The sequence below is a fragment of the Pristiophorus japonicus genome, chromosome 2, assembly GCF_044704955.1.
Source record: "Pristiophorus japonicus isolate sPriJap1 chromosome 2, sPriJap1.hap1, whole genome shotgun sequence".
Classification (NCBI taxonomy): Eukaryota; Metazoa; Chordata; class Chondrichthyes; family Pristiophoridae; genus Pristiophorus; species Pristiophorus japonicus.
In genome coordinates, this window is record NC_091978.1 from 289,297,550 (window position 1) to 289,320,705 (window position 23,156).

A 23,156-nucleotide genomic window follows, 5' to 3' on the forward strand; every position below is an offset into this window, starting at 1 on the left:
GCCCAATGAAGAACTGACCAACCCACCCACACCAGCATTTGTACCGAGATGATCGACAAGGGAGCGCAAAGCCCCAGATTGTCTCACCTTGTAAATAATTGTACTGTTGACTTCACAGAGGAGTGATGTTATGTATTTAACCCCTTGTAACCTGCATCACACCTGACCACCAGAGGGCCACCTGTTGGAGTCCCAAGGGATCCCAGCATCCCTTGGGAGCACAGTATATAAGCAGGCCACTCACGAGGTACTTGCATTCTGGAACCTTAATCAAAGGAGCTAAATTCACACTTGCTCATTACACACAGTACTCAGTCTGACCATTTATTATGGGTATAACACATACCTCCGGATCTCTGAGGCACAGTGCGTTAAAAAGCTGCGCTTCCGAAAAGAAGTACAGGACTGTGCTGCTGTCGAGGTGAAGGTGACTGTGGTGATGGTCTTCTATGCCTCCGGCTCCTTCCAAGTAGCAGCAGGGGACATATGCAGAATCTCTCAGCATGCTGCACATTGCTATATTCGCACTGTACACTCGCAGAATGGACTTCATAAAGTTCCCAATGAGCAGGGTCAGCCAGAATGAAAGGCCTCTAGGATTTGGACAATTTGCAGGCTTCCCCAAGGTTCAAGATGCCATTGACTGCACACACGTCGCCTTGCGAGCACCATTACACAATACTGAGATCCGAAAGGGATACCACTCCCTAAACGTACAGCTGGGCTGGCGGATCAGGGACAAAGGATACAGCCTGGCCACCTGGCTCATGACCCCTCTCCAGAACCCAGCCACAGAAATCCGAGCAGCACTATAATGAGAGCCATGTAGCCACACGAAACATCATCGAACAGACAATTGGGGGGCTCAAGCAGCGCTTCCAATGTCTGGAGGCAACCTTCAGTACCCCCTTCAACAGGTCTCTGAATTCATTATCGTGTGCTACATATGAAGGAGGTGCAAAATTCACAAGAACACCCCCCCAGTGTTTGGGCTCATTGGAAAGGAAATTTAATTTGGGACGATCTACCGAAAATTTTGGAACTCTAAAGTGCTGATGGAAGAAACTACGAACTTTAATAGAATTTTGTATATTTCCATCAGGAAACAGTTTTCGAACATCAACTCACCCAAAACATATCAACTTTTAACGAGCCCACCAAAATATTACAAAGAAGAGCCAAGCCCGCCAAATTTATACAAAGGATTTTGAACTGATTTGGCGGCAAGATTAGAACCACTGAAATCATATAACTGGCCCCTGTTTTCAACAGAGGTTATGTTGCTAAGTGGCTACAAAGTTGCTACTACCTCAGATGACACACTTGGCTATACAACCGAGACCACGCTTGTGTCATCACGACAAGGAGAGAAACCAACGCGACAGTTGTAAACTAACTTCTCCAGCCTCGAAGTTCTGAAGGAAGGAAGAACATCACCATCGCAGCAGCAACCGAGCACAGTTAATGGGGTATCAACGGAAAACCGCCGCGATCGACCAAACTCGAGCAAAACTCCAACGGGAAAAAAACCGAAGAAGCGAAAAGTTTACCACTCTACAATCTAACCCTGACCTGCCAACGGGTAAAGCATTACCTAAAAGACTGTAGAAACCTATTTCTAACCAAAAAAACTGGGTACTTACCCCATAGATCCAAAACGCGCCTTACCGCATCAGCGGACTCAACCCAACTAAAGATTGCGCAGCAAGAAGTCCTCTCCGACGTTCAGGGTACGGCAAGCAGACCCTACTGCATCCAGCAAACCCCGAAACCGCAATCTACCGTTAACTGTCAAAAGGATTGGTAAGCATAGTCCCTGCCTGACCTGGAGTCCAACCTAGCTAGAATTAGGTATTGGGAGGTGGGAGGTGTAATTCTACTGTAACCCCCTTTGAATTTGTGATGTATTGTTCTCTGTTAGAGTAATTATAAGCTATTGTAATCCCCCTGAGTGTGTAAGGTATTGTTCTTTAATAAGTTTGAATAAGTTTCAACATTGTACTTTCTTATTAGAGTAATTATAAGTTTGTAATTTCTTGACTGTAATAAAATCAAAGTTCTTTTGCATCAAACCAGTGTCCTTTGCACTTTGTCACATCCCCCAAATAAATCCAGAGTCTAGAACCCAAGGGAGTGGGAGCGATTCAAAACCACTCAAGTCGGTCAGAAGGGAACCTGACCCCTTCATAGAGACCACCCCCTTACACATGCTACACAATTTGCCAACAAGAGAGGCCAGGCATTGCCAGTGGGGATTGCAGGACAACCTCAGGAGGAGGAGGAGGACGAGGAAGTGGAGCCTGGCAAACAACCCATTGCAGTGCCACCACAACCACAGGGAGGCAGCGTGGAGATGTGGCCGCAGCAAGAGCCTTATGTTGGCAGCTCATCATTGATCAGTTTACTTGCATGGGGAAGGTGGGTTTGCAGTGTTGACTCGCTACTCTATGCCACCATGCTGGCTAATCAACACTGAATTCTGCAATGAAACACAAAACACCATTGGCAAAGGTCAAACAAACATTTTTATAAACATGAATAATTAACAATGTTCCCCCCTGCTACAAAAAAACCCCAAACTAAACTAAATAAACACAAAACTGCTTCCTGCAGTCAACAAAATGTAAATAAACACAAAACTGCTTCCTGCAGTGAACAAAATGTAAGCAAGACAATTCAAGATGAGTCAATTGTTCTCACACAACTATTTTCAATTTTCACAATTCTATATACATCCATAAGCACAAACGTGTCAGCCCTTAATGGCTCTTAGCCACACTTTACTCCCCCCCTTTCCTTCAATCCCATCCCATGCCTGCTGCTCCTCCTCAATGAGGCCTCAGTGCCTACAGCAAGGCTGCTGTAGTGCTGCAGTGTTGGTGGGCCAGACAGTGCTAATGGCGTCTGAGGACGCCTTGGACCAGGTCTTGGCCTGGAAGGCTTGGCTGCAGACTGCTGAGCCTCATCATCGGTGGGAGCAATCACTGCTGGTTGGGGTGTCAACGCGTGTATGGTGCATGGTTGGTGAGTCAGTGGTGGGAGCCGGAATTCTGTCATCCGGAGGAAGGAGAGCACCTTCCATTTCCTGGGAGCCACTGACTCTCTGACAAGGCTGGTCTGCTTCGGCACCGTCCCTTCCCCGTTGGACAGTGGGGAGCGCAGAAAGTATGGTAACATACATCGACTGCATCACTTGACCAAGCTGAAGTGTAGCTTGTGCTTACGATGCACCCGAGTCTGCGCTGTGCACTCTGGAATGCCACTGTCGCTTCTCAAGGCCACCAGCCTGTGTGTGTGGGCAATGATGACTTTGCTGGACTCCCGAGTCACACTGACAATCTGTGACGCTGCTTCCGCAACAGTTGCAGTAAGCTTGTCAATGCTCTCTGGGATGCATCCCGATGTATCCATAAGCTCATGTTGCATTCCTGTGATTTCCCTGGATATGTCCACCAAGTCCAGTTCCATGTCTGCCTGTCGTTGAGCAGACCGACTTTGCCAACTCACCCTCTGGAGAGCTGGCCTGCAAGATTCCCGTCTCACACTGCGTTGCATAAGGCGACTGGAGCCTCCGACTCATCAAACCCCGGGAAATTGCCGTCATGCCCAGATGTAGTGAGGCCAGACGGGACAAGTGGTGGGCTCTGAGACTCAAGCAGAATATTCTCATCCCTTCCCTCATCGTCTCCCCCAAGGCCAGATATAGATGGCTCCCTTGAAGGATGTTGCACTTGTGGCTGGCCATCTGCATGCTGAAAACAAACAAAGTGTGGTTGGCAGCAGGGGAGGTGGCAGGGTACGAGGAGGAAGATGGCATTGCACATGTTCATTTGAAGGCCCGCCGCCACTTTATTATATGTCTCAATGCAGTCTCTTCAGTCACTCTATCCATTTACAATCCTTTACTATCCAAAGGGGGCTCAGCATCGCCCCGGCAACTGTCCGAGCTGGTACACCTTTGAGGGCCGACACCGTTCCTCGACACCTAGAGTGGCAATAATTTGGGCGGCCTCCCCGCCTGTATGCAGCTGCTCCCTCCTGTTGTGGGTGTGCTTCGACTGCAAAGAGAAAAATAGGAAGGGTTCAGAAAGGGTTTCTCTGCTGTTGCGGCACATATGCCTATCATAGTACAATAGGTGATACTGTGTGAATGTTCTAGTGGTTTCCGTTCAATCTGTTTGGATGTTACATGTGCCTCATGAGGAATTGTTAGGAGGTTAGAGGGATGTAACATGGGGGCTGTAGGTGATCTTTCTGAAAGGCATAGCAGCAGTGGGAGTGTATTGTGAGGAAGGATGTAGTGATTGAGTTTATTTGCATGGATCATTAGAAGCCATTGGGTGCAGAAGTCGGCCTTCATCTTTCTTATGCATTGTGAAAACAACCACATAGACTGTTGAGAGGGGCCATATGCATGAAAAACTTCACAGTGAGATTCATGTTAGAAGGAAAGGAGGCATACATAAATGCAAATGGTACTCACCCTGACGAATCTGCTAAGGTCGTTGAACTTTTTTCGATACTGTGTGGCAGTTCCGGGTACAATGTCTGCAGCAGACACCTCATGAGCAATGTCCCTCCAGTCTCTTAAAAACAGGTGGGAGTGGTCTGGCTCCCCAGCAAGATGGAGTGAGGACCACCTCCTCTCCACTGCAGCACATTTGGAAAGCAGTGACAGGATTGGTCCAAGTCAGCATGGATTTATGAAAGGGAAATCATGCTTGACAAATCTTCTGGAATTTTTTGAGGATGTAACTAGTAGAGTGGACAAGGGAGAACCAGTGGATGTGGTGTATTTGGATTTTCAAAAGGCTTTTGACAAGGTCCCACACAAGAGGTTGGTGTGCAAAATCAAAGCACATGGTATTGGGGGTAATGTACTGACGCGGATAGAGAACTGGTTGGCAGACAGGAAGCAGAGAGTCAGGATAAACGGGTCCTTTTCAGAATGGCAGGCAGTGACTAGTGGAGTACCGCAGGGCTCAGTGCTGGGACCCCAGCTCTTTACAATATACATTAATGATTTAGATGAAGGAATCGAATGCAATATCTCCAAGTTTGCAGACGACACTAAGCTGGGTGGCGGTGTGAGCTGTGAGGAGGACGCTAAAAGGCTGCATGGTGACATGGACAGGTTAGGTGAGTGGGCAAATGCATGGCAGATGCAGTATAATGTGGATAAATGTGAGGTTATCCACTTTGGGGGAAAAAACACACAGACAGAATATTATCTGAATGGTGACAGATTAGGAAGAGGAGGTGCAACGAGACTTGGGTGTCTTGGTTCATCAGTCATTGAAAGTTGGCATGCAGGTACAGCAGGCGGTGCAGAAGGCAAATGGTATGTTGGCCTTCATAGCTAGGGGATTTGAGTATAGGAGCAGGGAGGTCTTACTGCAGTTGTACAGGGCCTTGATGAGGCCTCATCTGGAATATTGTATTCAGTTTTGGTCTCCTAATCTGAGGGAATGCAGCGAAGGTTCACCAGACTGATTCCCGGGATGGCGGGACTGACATATGAGGAGAGAGTGGATCAACTGGAGTTTAGAAGGATGAGAGGGGATCTCATAGAAACTTACAAGATTCTGACGGGACTGGACAGGTTAGATGCAGGAAGAATGTTCTCGATGATTGGGCAATCCAGAACCAGGGGACACAGTTTTAGGATAAGGAGTAGGCCATTTAGGACTGAGATGAGGAGAAACCTCTTCACTCAGAGAGCTGTTAACCTGTGGAATTCCCTACCGCAGAGAGTTGTTGATGCCAGTTCATTGGATATATTCAAGAGGGAGTTAGATATGGCCCTTGCGGCCAAAGGGATCAAGGGGTATGGAGAGAAAGCAGGAAAGGGGTACTGAGGGAATGATCAGCCATGATCTTACTGAATGGTGGTGCAGGCTCGAAGGGCTGAATGGCCGACTCCTGCACCTATTTTCTATGATTCTATGTTCCTCCATCTCTGCAGAAGTGGCTGAAGTGGGGCGGTTTATATGCACACAGGAAGCTGCCACGCCCTGCAATAGTATTTGCGACCAGGAAAAAAACTCCCAAAAGTAAATAAATAAACAAACTGTACATGTGCAAAATGGTCACCTCCTTTAACAATACAAGTTTTGGTTCGGGCGCACAAAGCTCGTTGTGCAACGCCTGACTTAATGACAACATCCCTCCAACTAACTTTTTCGGCAAAACTTGCAGTTCAATGCGCAAACTATTTTCAGGCGCTAACTTTAATGCCCCAAAATCCAAAAAGCCCCAAATCCAGCCTGTTACCTTTACTTTCTGTGACATGTTTTTTTAGTGATGCTTTCTAGGTCAACATTTTTTAATGGAAAAATCCCTATGTAAACGTTTTGTCATCATGCTTTATTGATTGGCTCAGAGTAAAATAGCAAGAAATCAAAAATAAAGACTGGGAATTATTCGGCGACATTATCTATAACTATTGTCACAGCTGCACTGCCTCTGAGGTTGGGCCTGACTCTCGGGGCTGCAAGCGCACCTCAGCATCCAGCTGCTGCTGGCCACGCGGGGCCGCTCGCGTGTCCTGATTCCCGCGTTTGTCTGGAGAACGCTCGCGCGGCCGTTGTCAGGGAGACGGTGTGGGTCGTGTTGATTCACAGCAACAAGAAGCGGAGAAGCCAGCGGCAGGCGCGCTTGCTCATCTCATCAAATCTCTGCTTCCATCCCACAATCTGCCGACCCAGTTCGCTTTTTCCCCCCCTTCTCTCCCGCCCCGAACCGGCGAGAATTGCGTTAAATTCTATTTGTTTTGTTAATTTTTTTGTCTCCAGAGAGACGGCCCGGCGTATCACGCGTAGGACACTTGGTTTCAGCCAAACAATTTCAACGCTCGGCCCTGCTTAGTCCCGTGTTTGGTAACTTGTACTTTACCTTCTTTGTATTTAAATATTTAGTTGCTTAACTAATTATCGCGGCTAATGCTTATGCACCTAATTCCTTAAACCAATTATTGACAATTGGTCGGGCAATCTTCAAGTAAATTACAAGTCACACTGGCTTTAAAAAAAAATCTATTTTTTGAAGTCAATTAGAAACTACTTTCTCTGAAGACAGGTAATGAATGCCTGGTTTTCTACTTTTTAAATGACACAGAAATTTGCATGTGCAACAGCATAGCATCTGAAATCTGCTAGACATATCCCAAAATATTTTAGGAGGTAATTTTGACATGTCTAGCATAACTGTCACCTGGAGAGAGTGATGCTTCAACCTGCACTGTCGAATTTAAATTTTAACTGTTGGGAGGGGATCTCTGTGCATGCACATGCAAAGCTTTATCCTAAACAATTCCAATTTGAGCAAGGCAGTATCAACGAGGTACTAGATGACTAGTATTGATATTATAGCTACCAGTCTGGCAGCAGCATAAATATACCTTTTAATGCAGGGGACATAATTAAGCTCTGAAATTATCTGAGTAAGTGAACGAGGTGTTGCACGATGGTGCAAGAGCCAGTCAGCAGCAATATTGATTGCATATCTATCTAAACTTATTCTTCTAGGATTTTGGTCTTCAGGGAATCAAATGCAGAGTTGTACCATCTGCTGCAAGGGCACTTGTAGCAACTATTCAGCATAGGACTTGAACAGTCAGTGATAGTAACAGTCAGCTTTGGCCCCAAACTTGCTTCAACTTCTGGTCAGATATGCTGTGAGGCTGATCCATGAGGGATGGTGCAGTAGAATGGCTAGGAATTCATACTCCTCACAATCACATCTTGAATTACCATTTCCTTTTCAGAGGGGCCTGTTCTGTTGCTTGCCTGCAGAGCTATTGAATTTTGTTTCACTTCATTTTTGCCTGGCTTTTTTGCCCACTTCTTCTACTTTACCCTTAACAAAGATTGCCAATGAGTTGACATTACTTTTGAGCCTTTCCTGAAGCCAGAATATTTTTGTCTCCCTGATGTTTCCCTCGAATTGTCCCTGTCCCTCTAAATTTCACATACATACAGTTTTCCATTACTAATGTAGTCCTGGCACCCATCCAAATCTGTGAATAATTTACATGAATTTATCCCATAAAGTTGAGTTGCTATTACCACATTACCATTATTTTGAAATTTGTACTATTTCTTAAGCAGTTAGAACTGACTCACACCAAAGGTGAAAACTGGACCCCATATTTTTGACTACAGCTTGAATTATGATCTCAATAGCAAGCAAATGTGTGAAATATGTAGGACTTAAAAGGATATCTCTACCAGGGATGAAACCATTCTTAATTGAGACAAGGATAAAGAGGCAATGGAAATGTTTCCACATTGCACTAAATAGAGAGTGGGAATGCATTGGTCATTTTCAGGTTGGCAGGCTGTGACTAGTGGGGTACTGCAAGGATCCGTGCTTGGGCCTCAGCTATTTACAATCTATATTAATGACTCAGATGAGTGTAATGTATCCAAGTTTGATATAGACCGGTTAAGTGAGTGGACAAGACCATGGCCATAAGGTGAAGAAATGTGAAGTTATCCACTTTTGTAGGAAAATAGAAAAGCAGAATATTTTTTAAATGGTGAGAGATTGGGAAATGTTAGTATTCAGAGGGACCTGGGTGTCCTTGTACAAAAATAACAGAAAGTTAACATGCAAATACAGCAAGCAATTTGGAAAGTATGTTAGCCTTTATTACAAAAGGATTGGAGTATAAGAGAAAAGTAGTCTTACTTCAATTATTTAGGGCCTTGGACCACACCTGGAGTACTGTGTACAGTTTTGGTCTCCTTACCTAAGGAAGGATATACTTGCACTGAAGGTCCACTAGAGTAATTCCTGGGATGGGGGGATTGTCCTATGAGGAGAGATTGAATAGACTCTAGAGTTTACAAGATTGAGAGGTGATCTCATTGAAAAGTATAACATTTTTATGGGGTTTGACAGGATAGATGCTGGGAGGAAGTTTCCCCTGGCTGGGGAGTCTGGAACTCTAAGGGTCACAGTCTCAGAATATGGAAGTAGCTATTTAGGACTGAGATGAGGGGAAATTACTTAAAGGATTGTAAATCTTTGTAATTCCCTACCCCAGAATGCTATGGTTGCTCAGTTGTTGAGCATATTCATGACAGAGATCGATTCATTTTTGGATACTAAGGGAACCAATGGATAAGGGGATAGTGTGGGAAGGTGGAGTTGAGGTAGAAGATCAGCCATCTATTATTGAATGGTGGAGTAGGCTCGAAGGGCCAAATGGATTAATATTGCTCCTATTTCTTATATTATGTTCTTGTGTAAATTTGTCATTTTCTCTGTTTATTGCAGGTGTTCAATATTTGCAGAGTTTTCTGGCTACCCTACTACAAATTTACAATGTCAACAGTTGATAAGCAATATTCAGCAGGGGCACAAGCTAATCTGCAGGATCAGCTGCCCAATTGTGATTTACCATTTAGTACACAATTTCAGAGGCCAACATATAGGTAAGTGTTCATTGTAAAAACAAATCTTCTGGACATGTTTTATATTTACATGACTACTATTGGAATATGCACAAAAATAAACTACTTCCATTGCTTAAAATTTATAAATGGAAAGAGAGGTAAAAGTTCTTGTCCATAACAAGTTCTATTATGGAAACTGCATGCAGTTAATATCTAGATCTCTTGTGATCAAAACAATGATACTGTTAACAGAATTGGGATTGTATTGTATGAGCATGTGCGGTATAACCAATTTCACAAGATTGCAAGGTAAATACGGAGGAGGAAGGCTATTTGATCCATATCCATTCATCTATCTGGAAATATGCTTTTGTCTCTACATTGTGGCATTGTTTCTGAAATTATTCCAGGCTTTAATTCTTACTATTGTATTTTCAAGTAAATGCCAAGTGTTAATCAATCTTTGTGTGACGAAGAACATCCTGATACCTTCTAGTGGTTTGAATCTGTGTCTCCTTGTCCTTCTCTCACAATTTAACTTAAAGTAGTATTCTGGATTTATCTTTTTCTTTCCCTTAACTATCATATCTCAGATGCTTCCTTTCTGATTGGAAAAGCCCATGTTTCTCTCAACTTTTTCCTTATAACGCAGACCTTTGACACTAGGGGGTAGATTTTAATTCCTGGCATGGAAAGCCAGACAGTGGAAAGAATTCCGCTTCTTCCGGCAAGAATTTTGAGTCATTTTGAGGGCCTGGCCTCATTACCACGCTGAAGGGCAAGCTGCTGCAGTTTGCTGGATCTGAACCGGTACAATATTGACTTAGGAGGAGGGAGGGGCTGGACTGGGAGCAACCCGCAGCATTTCTGCTCCTGGCCCCACAGAAATAATTCTGTACTTTGGCTGTTTCTGCCTCACTGCCTAGTACAACTGAGTGGAGCGTGAACGGTGCACATTCTGCCCAGTTTTCCTTGAAATTGCATTTGGGATCCTATTTAGATCATCAGACACAGATTTTCATGCAGTAACAAGGCTCCTGCTTAATTCTGGTAGGCACCTTGGCCACCCAATGGAAGACCCAGAGAAATATGGCTGTGCGCGATATCCAAGTGAGAACTTAGCTCTAAGTGCAGTACAGCTACTTTAGGATCGCTTCAACCCTGTTTCCACTGGGCGTGCTAAGTTGACATCAGCCTTGGGATATCAGTCTCGTGGCTCTTCTCTGTATTGACTCTAGCACTTGTATGTCTCCCTTGTTTCTTGGTAAAGAGAACTGGGCACAATATTCAAGATGTGGTCTGATCAGAACTGCATTCAACTGTTTCAGTTAAATCGTTTAAGATCCTATTGGCTTTTTTAGTTGCTGCTCTACACTAGTTGGACATATTGGGGTAGAAATTTGTTATGGACTGTTTTCAGGCGTTTAACTTCGAGCGTGCATCTAAACTGGGGAATAGAGTTTGGGTCTTGGGCCTCATGGTAATAATCATGAGCTGCTGGTGCTTGTCATGCCTCCAAAGACAGTTTGGCCGGAACAAATTTGTACTGCTTGCTTTGTCGGAAGTGGCCCTCCCGTAAGTCCTGGGAGGGAAGGAGGGGAATGATCACAGAACGGCAGCTGCTCGCAATAGAGCTGTGGAGCCAGGAGGAGCTCTCCTGCTTCTCCCGGTACCACATAAAGGTAAGGTTTTTTGGGGAAAAAAATGAAATGAATATATTTACCTTTTTTGTTTAGCGGTCCTTTAAGGATCGCTGGTTAGGCTGCTGTAGAACTGTTTAAAAATTAGTCAAGCGTTTGCATGGTGCATGCTCTGACTAGTCAATGAACATCATAAACGGGTCCTGATACAAGCACAGGTCTGCCTTTTTTTTAAAAAGGCACTGATGAATTTAAAGCAAGCACAAATGCACATGCAGATTTGGCGTGGGCCATCGCATTGCTAAATCTGTCAATGCTGTGCCTGTTTTAAAATGGGCGACACAATGTTGAATTTCTTTCCTGTTGAGCGTAGAGCCTACTAAGTCTCCAAGTCTCATTCAGCATCATCCTTTGCTATTTCAACACCTTTCATGAAGTATATGCATCACCCATTTTTCCTTCCTACATGTGGTACTTTACAATTGTAAAATTTCATCAGTTTTCTGTCAACTTGCATATTTTTTCCAACTCACTAATTTCTGAGCTGTCTTTTCCAATTCCACTGCTCCTCCAAATATGGTATTATTTAAATTGAGTTTCTGAATTAAAATCATTGCATTAAATTAGGAACAGTTGTGGTCTGAACACCAAGTCCTGCAGCACCCCATTCCATATTTCCTACCAACCAACCCAAGTCCTCTAATAAGTACCAGTTGTTTTCCACTTTTCAGTTAATTTCTTATCCATTTCCAAGATTTATCCTGATTCTGTAGCATTAAGTTAAACTAATAGGGGGAAAAATTGGGCTACTTTGCGGCTCCCGTTAGCGCCTCCGGGCGCGGTGAGAACAGCGCCTGCCGCTAAATTCGGCCGGGGTTTTGTAGTGGCGGTAATATTCACCGCCCTGTTTGGCTGCGCCCGGCGATGCTGATGTCATCGGCGTGCGCAGTACCCGTTACCGCCCCGGAAGAAGAATTGACTCTCATCCCCTGGTTTAGCGCCTGGCGATGACTGGAGGAGCGCTATTTAAATGTGCCAGCATCGGGTAAAGTTTTAGTCGGCCAAAAATGGTTGCTGCTTACTTACACATAGGCAGACAGGGTTTTGACAGATTTCACCAATTTGCAGTTGAAGGAGTGTTCTGGCTGTTAAAGATTCGTGACTTTCATTGAGGGCACATTTGAAAGTCCAACATTTATAGCGTTTCATGGGGGCCGTGTTGGCACTGTACCTCGGACTCCAACGTCACTAATTTAGGCAGAGGGAAAGACAGCAAAATGTGGCCAGAGGGAGGAGGCCCCATAGGGCTCTCAACAGGAGACGTTACCCTCCCAGGGTATTCCGGCAGCAGTTCTCCTACATCAATTTCACTGAGGAACAGTGTTCGAAGGCTGCGCTTCAGGAAGGATGTAGTCACAGAGCTCTGCCACCTTCTGAAACCAGACTTCGAGCCTCAGACCAGGGTGAGAACAGCTCTCTCAATGGCAGTCAAGGTCACCATCTTGCTCTATTTCTATGGCAGCGGATCCTTCCAGTGTGCAACAGGAAACATCTCCAACATCCCCCAGTTTGTTGTTCTTTGCTGCATTCGCGAGGTCACAGATGCTTTGTACAGAAGAAGAAGGGACTACATTTCCCTCCCCATGAGAGAAGCAGCTGGAGCGTGCATGTGACTTTTCCAGGATAGTGGGCTTCCCCATGGTGCAGGACGCCATTGACTGCATCCACGTTGCTTTGGGGCACTATATAGCAATCCTGAGGTCTTCCGTAACCACAAAGGCTACCACTCACTGTGCAGTTGATGTACGACCATACACGCCGAATCCTCACCGTCAATGCCCGCTATCCTGGCAGCAGCCACGATGCATTCATCCTGCATCAGTCCTATGTGCCAGCTCTCTTCCAGCCACCACATCAAGCTCGTGGCTGGCTGCTCGGAGGCAAGAGCTATCCTCTCTCCACCTGGCTCATGACTCCCCTCCGCAACCCAACATTCCTGCACAGCACTCATATAATGAGAGCCATGCTGCCACCAGGAACATCATTGAGCAGATCATCGGAGTGCTGAAGCAACGGTTCCGCTGCCTTGACCGCTTGGGATGGGTCCTCCAGTACTCGGCTGAGCGGGTGTCCCTTTTAGTCATGGTGTGCTGCATGCTGCACAACTTGCCCATCATGAGGGTGCAGCCATTGCCAACAGGTGTAGCTCCACCGAGAGGAGGACGAGCAGCAACAGCAATGATGGAGGAGGCATCCACTCAATCGGCATTCTGCACGGGTGGTCTGCGACTGCTTCATCAAACTTAGGTTCCAATGAATTCCAGCCCACTTCCTGGTTGCTCTGCATGTCCCTATCAGCATATCAATTTCCTCTTCCATTTCACAGCCCCAAAACTGAAATGAGAGGCACCACCAAATATGCAACATTCCAATTAAAATGTTACCGCATAACATTCACCACAATTATAAACAACAATTAAATTTACGAATCATCCTTGTGGAAATCCTTATATCCCCTCTTAACACTGCCTTTATCTTGCCTACTGCACCTTTGTAGTGTGTCCCCTGTGGCTGCAGCATGGCTTTTGGAAGGCTGCTGAGTGTCAGGCCTTGCAGGATGCCCTTGACCAGCTGTGGACTGCGCCACCTCCGGCTGTGCGCCGGCAGTCTGGGCTTGCTGGATGACAGGCAGCGACAAGTGCAATGGCGGAGTGGCCATGGTGGACTTAGGAATGCTGAGAGAGGACAGCAGGTACCACTGCCACTTCTCCGGGGTAGCACCTCAGCATTCCTCCCAGTCTACTAGAGCACAGATTGCTGGGCTGCTGCGACATCATGAGATCCCTGGTTGATTGTGGTGGACCCAACGACGATGGCAGCAGTCAGAGCTCGCGTGGCATGCAGCTGAAACTGCATGAGAGCAGTCTGAGCTTCCATGCCAGCAACCATTGACAGCATTACAGCACTAAGATTCTACTTTGCTTCTGCCTGTGCCGCAATGGAAGCTGCCACATCGCCCATGACACTGAGGTCTGAGTCCCCACGATCTCGCTAAGAGTCCACCATTGTCTGCAGACTGGAAATGATGGGCTCCATGGGGTGCGCAGAGCTCTGTGCAGTGTTGGAGGTGGACTCCTCCACGCTCCTTACCATTACCGAGAAGCTCTCTGGCACCCTTCAATTGCATCTCTCATGTCAGAGTGTATGGCCATTACCCTTCTGGTGAATGTATCCCCCATCGAGGTCCTCATTTGAATCCTGTGCAACAGAACTCGCATGCGAGCTCTCCCTCCGGGGAGCAGGTTCCCGAGTTACCCAGTCCATTTGGCCTTGCTGCAGCCCGCTAGTCCCTGGTGCATCACCCAGTGCAGACCCCTCTACTAAGCTTGCCTCTAATGATCGTGTAGTGCCAGTCTCTGAGCTGGTGCCTGCAAGTGAGAGATGCAGTATCACAGTGCTTGGGTTCTCCTCCTGTTCTCCTTCTTCACTATCATTGGGGGGCTCAGGGCAGGCTGGCTATCTGTTTGCTGATTATCTGAAAGCAAAAAAGGCACAAGACTTGGATGAAGGTGAAGGCAGGGGACAGGAATGGAGCAAGGAAGGCAGACAGTATGTGGAGCTAGAAAGTGATAAAGCCATCTGGTGTGAGGAGGAAGTGGGTTGAGAAAAGGATAGGGGTAAAGATACCGTTGTTGCCCTCTCCCCTTCAGTCTCTGCCTCCCCCTGCCCCAGTCTCCGCCTCCCCCCCGCCCAAGTCTCCCAACCCCAATCTCTCTCTCTTTCTCTCTCTCTCCCACCCTACACTCTCTCTCTCTCTCTCTCTCTCTCCCCCACCCCACAGTCTCTCTCTCTCTCTCTCTCTCTCTCTCTCTCTCTCTCTCTTTCTCTCTCTCTTTCTCTCTCTCTTCCCTCTCTCCCCCTCTCCCCCCCACCCCACACTCTCTCTCTCTCTCTCTCCCCCACCCCACAGTCTCTCTCTCTCTCTCTCTCTCTCTCCCCACCTCACAGTCTCTCTCGCTCTCCCCCACCCCACAGTCTCTCTCGCTCTCTCTCTCTCTCTCTCTCCCCATCTCACAGTCTCTCTCTCTCTCTCTCCCCACCTCACAGTCTCTCTCTCTCTCTCTCTCTCTCTCTCTCTCTCTCTCTCTCTCTCTCTCTCTCTCTCTCTCTCTCTCCTCTCCCAGTGTGCCCCCCCCCCCTGCATGTAATGTATGTATGCCTGGGTTTACCTGCTAACAGGGGGAGCGACCGTTGGAAGTCATTGGGCCACAGACACACACGTGCAGCCCTTGTATATGAAGAATGCCTCCATGTTTAATCCTCACTTTGAGAGCTAATAAATTCGAGTCAGATCGTACCTGATTGAGTTCATGGTAGTAAGCCTCTTGAGTTATTGCATACGCAACATTTGGCGACGAGGCACAATATGAACTTTCACGCACAAAAAAAAAATGCGCATCGTTGGGATCCTGGAGCGATTCGTGGAGGGTGAAGTTAGGGAGAATTTTACAGATCACCTCGACCAGTAATTCATGGCCAACAAGATGGATGAAGACGCTGACGCAGTTAGGTGCACGGCGGTTTTCCTCATAGTTTGTTGTCCAAAAATCTCTGGCCTCAAAGAATCTGCTCATAGAAACATAGAAATTAGGTGCAGGAGCAGGCCATTCAGCCCCTTGGGACTGCACCGCCTTTCATTAAGACCATGGCTGATTATTCAACCTCAGTACCCCTTTCCTGCTTTCTCTCCATACCCCTTGATCCCTTTGGCCGTAAGGGCCATATCGAACTCCTTTTTGAATATATCTAACGAACTGGCCTCAACAACTTTCTGTGGTAGAGAATTCCACAGGTTAACCACTCTCTGAGTGAAGAAGTTTCTTCTCATCTCGATTCTAAGTGGCTTACCCCTTATTCTTAGACTGTGACCGCTGGTTCTGGAACTCCCCAGCAACGGGAACATTCTTCCTGCCTCTAACCTGTCCAATCCCATCATAATTTTATATATTTCTATGAGATCCCTTCTCATTCTTCTAAACTCCAGTGGATACAAGCCCAGTTGATCCAGTCTCTCCTCGTATATCAGTCCTGCCATCCCGGGAATCAATCTGGTGAACCTTCGCTGTACTCCTTCAATAGCAAGAACGTCCTTCCTCAGATTAGGAATCTAAAACTGAACACTATTCCAGGTGTGGCCTCACCAAGGTTCTGTACAACTGCAGTAAGACCTCCCCGCTCCTATACTCAAATTCTCTAGCTATGAAGTCCAACATGCTATTTGCCTTCTTCACCGCCTGCTGTACCTGCATGCCAAACTTCAATGACTGATGTACCATGACACCCAGGTCCCGTTGCACCTCCCCTTTTCCTAATCTGTCACCATTCAGATAATCTTTCTTCCTGTTTTTGCCACCAAAATGGCTAACCTCACATTTATCCATATTATACTGCACCTGCCATGCATTTGCCCACTCGCCTAACCTGTCCAAGTCACCCTGCAGCCTCTTAGCATCCTCCTCACAGCTCACACCACCATCCAGCTTAATGTCATCTGCAAACTTGGAGATATTACATTCAATTCCTTCATCTAAATCGTTGATGTATATTGTAAATAGCTGGGGTTCCAGCACTGAACCCTGTAGCACCCCGCTAGTCACTGCCTGCCATTCTGAAAAGGACCCGTTTATTCCGACTCTCTGCTTCCTGTCTGCCAACCAGTTCTCTGTCCACGTCAATATGTTACCCCCAATACCATGTGCTTTAATTTTGCACACTAATCTCTTATGTGGGACCTTGTCAAAAGCCTTTTGAAAATCCAAATACACCACATCCACTGGTTCTCCCTTGTCTACTCTGAGTTACATCCTCAAAAAATTCTAGAAGATTTGTCGAGCATGATTTCCCTTTCATAAATCTATGTTGACTTGGACCGATCCCGTCACTGATTTCCAAATGCACTGCTATTTCACCTTTAATAATTGATTCCAACATTTTCCCCATGACCGATGTCAGGCTAACCGGTCTATAATTCCCTGTTTTCTCTCTCCCTCCTTTTTTAAAAAGTGGTGTTACATTAGCTACCCTCCAGTCCATAGGAACTGATCCAAAGTCTATGGAATGTTGGAAAATGATCACCAATGCATCCATTATTTCTAGGGCCACTTCCTTAAGTACCCTGGGATGCAGCCTATCAGGCCCTGTGGATTTATCGGTCTTCAATCCCATCAATTTCCCTAACACTATTTCCTGACTAATAAAAATTTCCTTCAATTTCTCCTTTTCGCAAGACCTGCACGTCCAACGGAAAAGACCTATGAGGAATTGTGTACTCTGATTCGGGACCATCTCAAACCTAAAGAAAGCATCATTATCTCGGGATAGCGCTTTTACAAGCATGTTCGTTCTGAGGGCTAGGACGTGGCGGAATTTGTTGCCAACCTGAGACGTCTCGCTGGGCTGTGTAAGTTTGGAACTGCATTGGAAGACATGCTGTGCGATGTCTTTGTAATAGGCCTAAACCATTAGGTGATTCTATGGAAGCTGCTGGCTGTGGAGACGCTGGATCTGAGCAGGGCCATCACGATCGCCCAGGCTTGCCTGACCATGGTCGATATTACAAAGCAAATATCCTCGCAGAGTCGGAACTCCACGGCAAGTACTGTGCACCAGATTGTGTCGTCGGTTGGCAGGGTCTACCCGACTGTGTTTGCGAAACCTGTAGCTGCTCAAAGTCCACCATTGGGCACGAATCCGATTTCACGCTGTTGGGGTTGTGGGGACAATCATCGGCCTCATCAATGCCGTTTCAGACAGTACATTTGCAGAGGCTGTGCGAAAATGGGGCACCTTCAGCGGATGTGTCCGCAGCTCAGCAAGCGTGCTGCGACACACCATGTGGATGATGATGATGACCGATCCGGAGCGGATCCGGCAATGCAACCTGAGATACCCGAGGAGGAAGTGTATAGTGTACATTCGTTCCTGACAAAGAGCCAACCGATAATGATTGAAGTAAAATTGAACGGCGTGCCGGTATCTATCGAATTAGATACGGGTGCGAGGCAGTCAATTATGAGTCAGAGGACGTTTGAAAAGCTGTGGGACACCAACGCCGTGAAACCCAAGCTGAATCCAGTAAATGCAAAATTGCGTACCTACACCAAAGAGCCCATACCAGTGATTGGCAGTGCAGCAGTCAAGGTGTCGTATGATGCGACGGTTCATGTTCTATCGCTGTGGATCGTTCCAGGCAATAGTCCAATGCTGTTTGGCAGGAGTTGGCTTGAAAAAATAAAGTGGAACTGGAATGATATTAAAGCTTAGTGCTTCGTGTGCTCAAGTGCTGAGCAAATTTCCCTCACTGTTTGAAATGGGCATCGGCAACTTCACGGGAGCCAAGGTGCAGATCCACCTGGACTCTGATGCAAGACCCGTCCATCACAAAGCCCGGGTGGTCCCGTAAATGATGAGGGAGAAGGTCGAAATCAAACTGGACAAACTCCCAACGTGAAGGGGTCATTTCACCGGACGAATTTAACGAATGGGCTAGTTCCATTGTTCCTGTGCTGAAGAGTGATGGCACTGTCAGGATTTATGGAGACTACAAGGTTACGATCAACTGAGTTTCGAAACGGGATCAGTACCCATTACCAAAGCCTGATGACCTGTTTGCAATGCTAGCTGGGGGAAAGTCGTTCACCAATTTGTATCTGATGTTGGCCTATATGACACAGGAGCTTGTCGAATCGTCGAAGAAACTTACATGCGTCAATACGTATAAAGGGCTGTTCACTTACAACAGAATTCGATCGGCTGCAGCGATATTTCAGAGAAACATGGAGCGTTTACTGAAGTCCGTCTCTAGAACCGTGGTGTTCCAAGACGACATTCTGGTCACAGGCCGTGACACTGCCAAACACCTGCACAACCTGGAAGAGGTTCTACGTTATCTGGACAAAGTGGGGCTCAGGCTGAAACGTTCAAAGTGCGTCTTTATGGCACTGGAAGTCGAATTCCTGGGAAGGAAGATTGCTGCAGACGGCATCAGGCCTACGGACTCGAACAGAGGCCATCAAAAATGCACCCAGACCCCGATGGAGCTGCGTTCGTTCCTTGGTCTTCTCAACTACTTCAGTAATTTCTTATCTAAATTGAGCACATTATTAGAGCCACTGCACATGCTGCTTAGAAAAGGCGACAACTGGGTTTGGGGTGTATTTCAAGACAGAGAAGGCTAGAAATCTGCTTTGTTTCAACAAATTGCTGGTACATTATAACCCGTACAAGCGTTTAGTAATGGCCTGTGACGCTTCATCACATGGGGTTGGTTGCGTGCTCCAACAATCCAATGAGTCGGGCAAATTACAACCCGTTGCGTACGTGTCGAGAAGCATGTCTAAAGCGGAAAGAGCCTACGGCATGGTAGAGAAAGTAGCTTTAGACTGCATATATGGGGTTAAAAAGATGCACCAGTATCTGTTTGGGCTTTGTTTCGAGCTTGAAACCGATCACAAGCCGCTCATTTTCAGAGCATAGAGGTATCAATACCAACGCGTTGTCCCGCATTCAGAGGTGGCCGCTAACATTATCTGCCTATGATTATGTCATTCACCATAGACCTAGTACCGAGAATTGTGCCAATGCATTGAGCCGTTTACTGTTGCCCACGCCGGAGGTGGAAACGCCACAGCCCGCAGACCTACTGTTTATTGTGTCTGTAAGCACTCTAGTAATGACTCCACGAGGCAAGATATTGAACTGTGGTGACCTTAGTCCATTTATTACAGCTCCTGAGTGAGAGTACAGCATGGTGAGCTCCCTTTTATACCTGGTTACCTGTCGTGTACAGGTGACCTCTAGGTCTCCACTAGTTGCACCCTCTGGTGGTCATTATCATAGGCAGTCCCTCAGAATCGAGGAAGAAACATAGAAACATAGAAAATAGGTGCAGGAGTAGGCCATTCGGCCCTTCGAGCCTGCACCGCCATTCAATGAGATCATGGCTGAACATGCAACCTCAGTACCCCATTCCTGCTTTCTCGCCATACCCCTTGATCCCCCAAGTAGTAAGGACTATATTTAACTCCTTTTTGAATATATTTAGTGAATTGGCCTCAACAACTTTCTGTGGTAGAGAATTCCACAGGTTCACCACTCTCTGGGTGAAGAAGTTTCTCCTCAGCTCGGTCCTAAATGGCTTACCCCTTATCCTTAGACTGTGATCCCTGGTTCTGGACTTCCCCAACATTGGGAACATTCTTCCTGCATCTAACCTGTCTAAACCCGTCAGAATTTTAAACATTTCTATGAGGTCCCCTCTCATTCTTCTGAACTCCAGTGAATACAAGCCCAGTTGATCCAGTCTTTCTTGATATGTCAGTCCCGCCATCCCGGGAATCAGTCTGGTGAACCTTTGCTGTACTCCCTCAATAGCAAGAATGTCCTTCCTCAAGTTAGGAGACCAAAACTGTACACAATACTCCAGGTGTGGCCTCACCAAGGCCCTGTACAACTGTAGCAATACCTCCCTGCCCCTGTACTCAAATCCCCTCGCTATGAAGGCCAACATGCCATTTGCTTTCTTAACCGCCTGCTGTACCTGCATGCCAACCTTCAATGACTGATGTACCATGACACCCAGGTCTCGTTGCACCTCCCCTTTTCCTAATCTGTCACCATTCAGATAATAGTCTGTCTCTCTGTGGAAGACTTGCTTCCACTCCTGAAGTGAGTTCTTTGGTGGCTGAACAGTCCATTACGAGAGCCACAGACTCTGTCACAGGTGGGACAGATAGTTGTTGAGGGAAGCGATGGGTGGGACTGGTTCGCTGCACGCTCTTTCCGCTGTCTGCGCTTGATTTCTGCATGCCCTCGGCATTGAGACTCGAGGTGCTCAGCACCCTCTCTGATGCACTTCCTCCACTTCGAGCGGTCTTGGGCCAAGGACTCCCAGGTGTCAGTGGGGATGTTACACGTTATCAGGAAGGCTTTGAGGGTATCCTTGTAGCGTTTCCGCTGCCCACCTTTAGCTCGTTTGCCATGAAGGAGCTCCGAGTAGAGCACTTGGCATGCGGACTATGTGCCCTGCCCAGCGGATCTGATCGAGTGTGGTCAGTGCTTCAATGCTGGGGATGTTGGCCTGAAGGAGGATGCTGATGTTGGTGCGCCTGTCCTCCCAGGGGATTTGTAGGATCTTGCGGAGACATTGTTGGTGATATTTCTCCAGCAACTTGAGGTGTACATGTCTCTGAGCCATACAGGAGGGCAGGTATTAATACAGCCCTGTAGACCATGAGCTTGGTGTCAGTTTGGAGGGCCTGGTCTTCAAACATTTTTTTCCTCAGGCGACCGAAGGCTGCACTGGTACATTGGAGGCGGTGTTGGATCTCATCGTCGATGCCTGCTCTTGTTGAAAGGAGGCTCCTGAGATATGGGAAGTGGTCCACGGTGGCCAGGGCCGAGCCGTGGATCTTGATGACTGGGGGGCAGTGCTGTGCGGTGAGGACAGGCTGGTGGAGGACCTTTGTCTTAAGGATGTTTAGCGCAAGGCCCATGTTTTCGTATGCCTCAGTAAATACGTCGACTATGTCCTGGAGTGCGGCCTTGGTATGTGCGCCGACGCAGGCGTCGTCCGTGTCCTGTAGCTTGACGACAGAGGTTGGGGTGGTCTTGGATCTGGCCTGGAGACGACACAGGTTGAACAGGTTCCCACTGGTTCTGTAGTTTAGTTCCAGTGGGGAGCTTGTTGACTGAGGTAGAGCATGGTGGCGAGAAAGATTGAGAAGAGGGTTGGGGCGATGACGCAGCCCTGTTTGACCCTGGTCCGGACGTGAATTGGGTCTGTGATGGATCCGTTGGTAAGGCCTGTATGAGGTCGTGGAGCAGGCGGAGGATGGTGATGAACTTTTGGGGGCATCTGAAATGGAGGAGACTCCATAGACCCTCGCGGTTGACAGTGTATAAGGGCTGGCGCTGTTCTCTGCATTTTACCTGTAGCCGTCTGGTGGTACAAGGTAGTGTATACAGTGTGAAGATACATTCAGTAGTCTTATGTAACTACATTGAGTGTACAGGGAGTATATTTATATTATACATATACAACACTGTTGGTCATGGAAGCCTTTGAGAGTGAAGGGTCGCCTGTCACTGCTCAACAAGTTAGGACCTGGACCAGCCAGGATCCGATCTTATCAGTTGTAAAACGTTGTGTTCTTAGTGGTGATTGGTCGGCCATTCCCAGGGAAGTGTGTGATGAGACCAAACCTGACAACTGTCGCAAAGATGAACTATCCATTCAATCTGATTGTTTGCTATGGGGTAATCGTGTTGTTAGGCCCAAGAAAGGCAGGGAGAGATTTGTACAGGATTTATACAGTATCCCGTCATTGTGATGATGAATGCCGCCCCCCCCCCCCCCACCCCCCATGTCTCTCTCTTGCCTCCCCCCGTCTCTCTCTCTCTCTCTCTCTCTCTCTCTCTCCCTCCTCCACGCGCCTCGCTTGCCCGCCCCCCCCCCGCGCCTCTTCTTCCTACTCCCCACCCCGTATCTCGCTTGTCCACCCTGATCTTAACGATCGCGTCGAAAACGGACGTCAACATCAGCAGTGGTATCATGATTGCACTACCGTGTCATCTCTATTAATAATCCTGTGTATGTGCTAAATTATGGTCACTGGCCCAAGTGGGTCACTGGCTCTGTTACTGCCAAGGAGGTTAACGGGGTGCTTATTGTCAGGCTCACTAATGGGCAAACATGCAGGAGGCACATTGATCAGACGAAATTGCGGCATGCAGACGAACCAGAACAGCTTGAATAAGACACCATCAATGACCAACCGATTCATATTCAGCCATCAGAAGACCCTGCTGTTGTCAATGAATCTGGCCCTTCAATCCCTGACGTGGACACTGCCACTCCCATTAGATCGGCTACCCAGCCTCAAGTCATGAATGACTCGGAGAGCTCACCAAGATCTGCAATTGAACTGAGACGATCAACTATGTAGTGGAAAGCCCCGGACCGTCTCAATTTGTAAATAGGACTGATACCAAGATCTTGGGGGGGAATGATGTACATATGCCTGGGTTTACCTGCCACCAGAGGCAGCGACCGTCG

The 23,156-nt window shown here is 47.1% G+C and overlaps 1 protein-coding gene across 3 annotated transcripts in view; it reads left to right on the forward strand.

The window, feature by feature from the left end:
• Nucleotides 1–6,572: 6,572 nt before the first annotated feature.
• The window catches only part of ttc29 (tetratricopeptide repeat domain 29), a 714,732-nt gene continuing 698,148 nt past the window's right edge, over nucleotides 6,573–23,156 (forward strand). For 2 of the 3 annotated variants that reach the window (XM_070871546.1, XM_070871548.1), the window contains exons 1-2: nucleotides 6,574–6,878; nucleotides 9,283–9,440. In XM_070871546.1, coding sequence (XP_070727647.1) covers nucleotides 9,331–9,440 — 110 coding nt within the window. In that variant the 5' untranslated portion in view covers nucleotides 6,574–6,878; nucleotides 9,283–9,330. Of the gene's footprint in view, nucleotides 6,879–9,282; nucleotides 9,441–23,156 lie in introns of all 3 variants that reach the window. The other variant, XM_070871547.1, reaches the window with a different exon arrangement.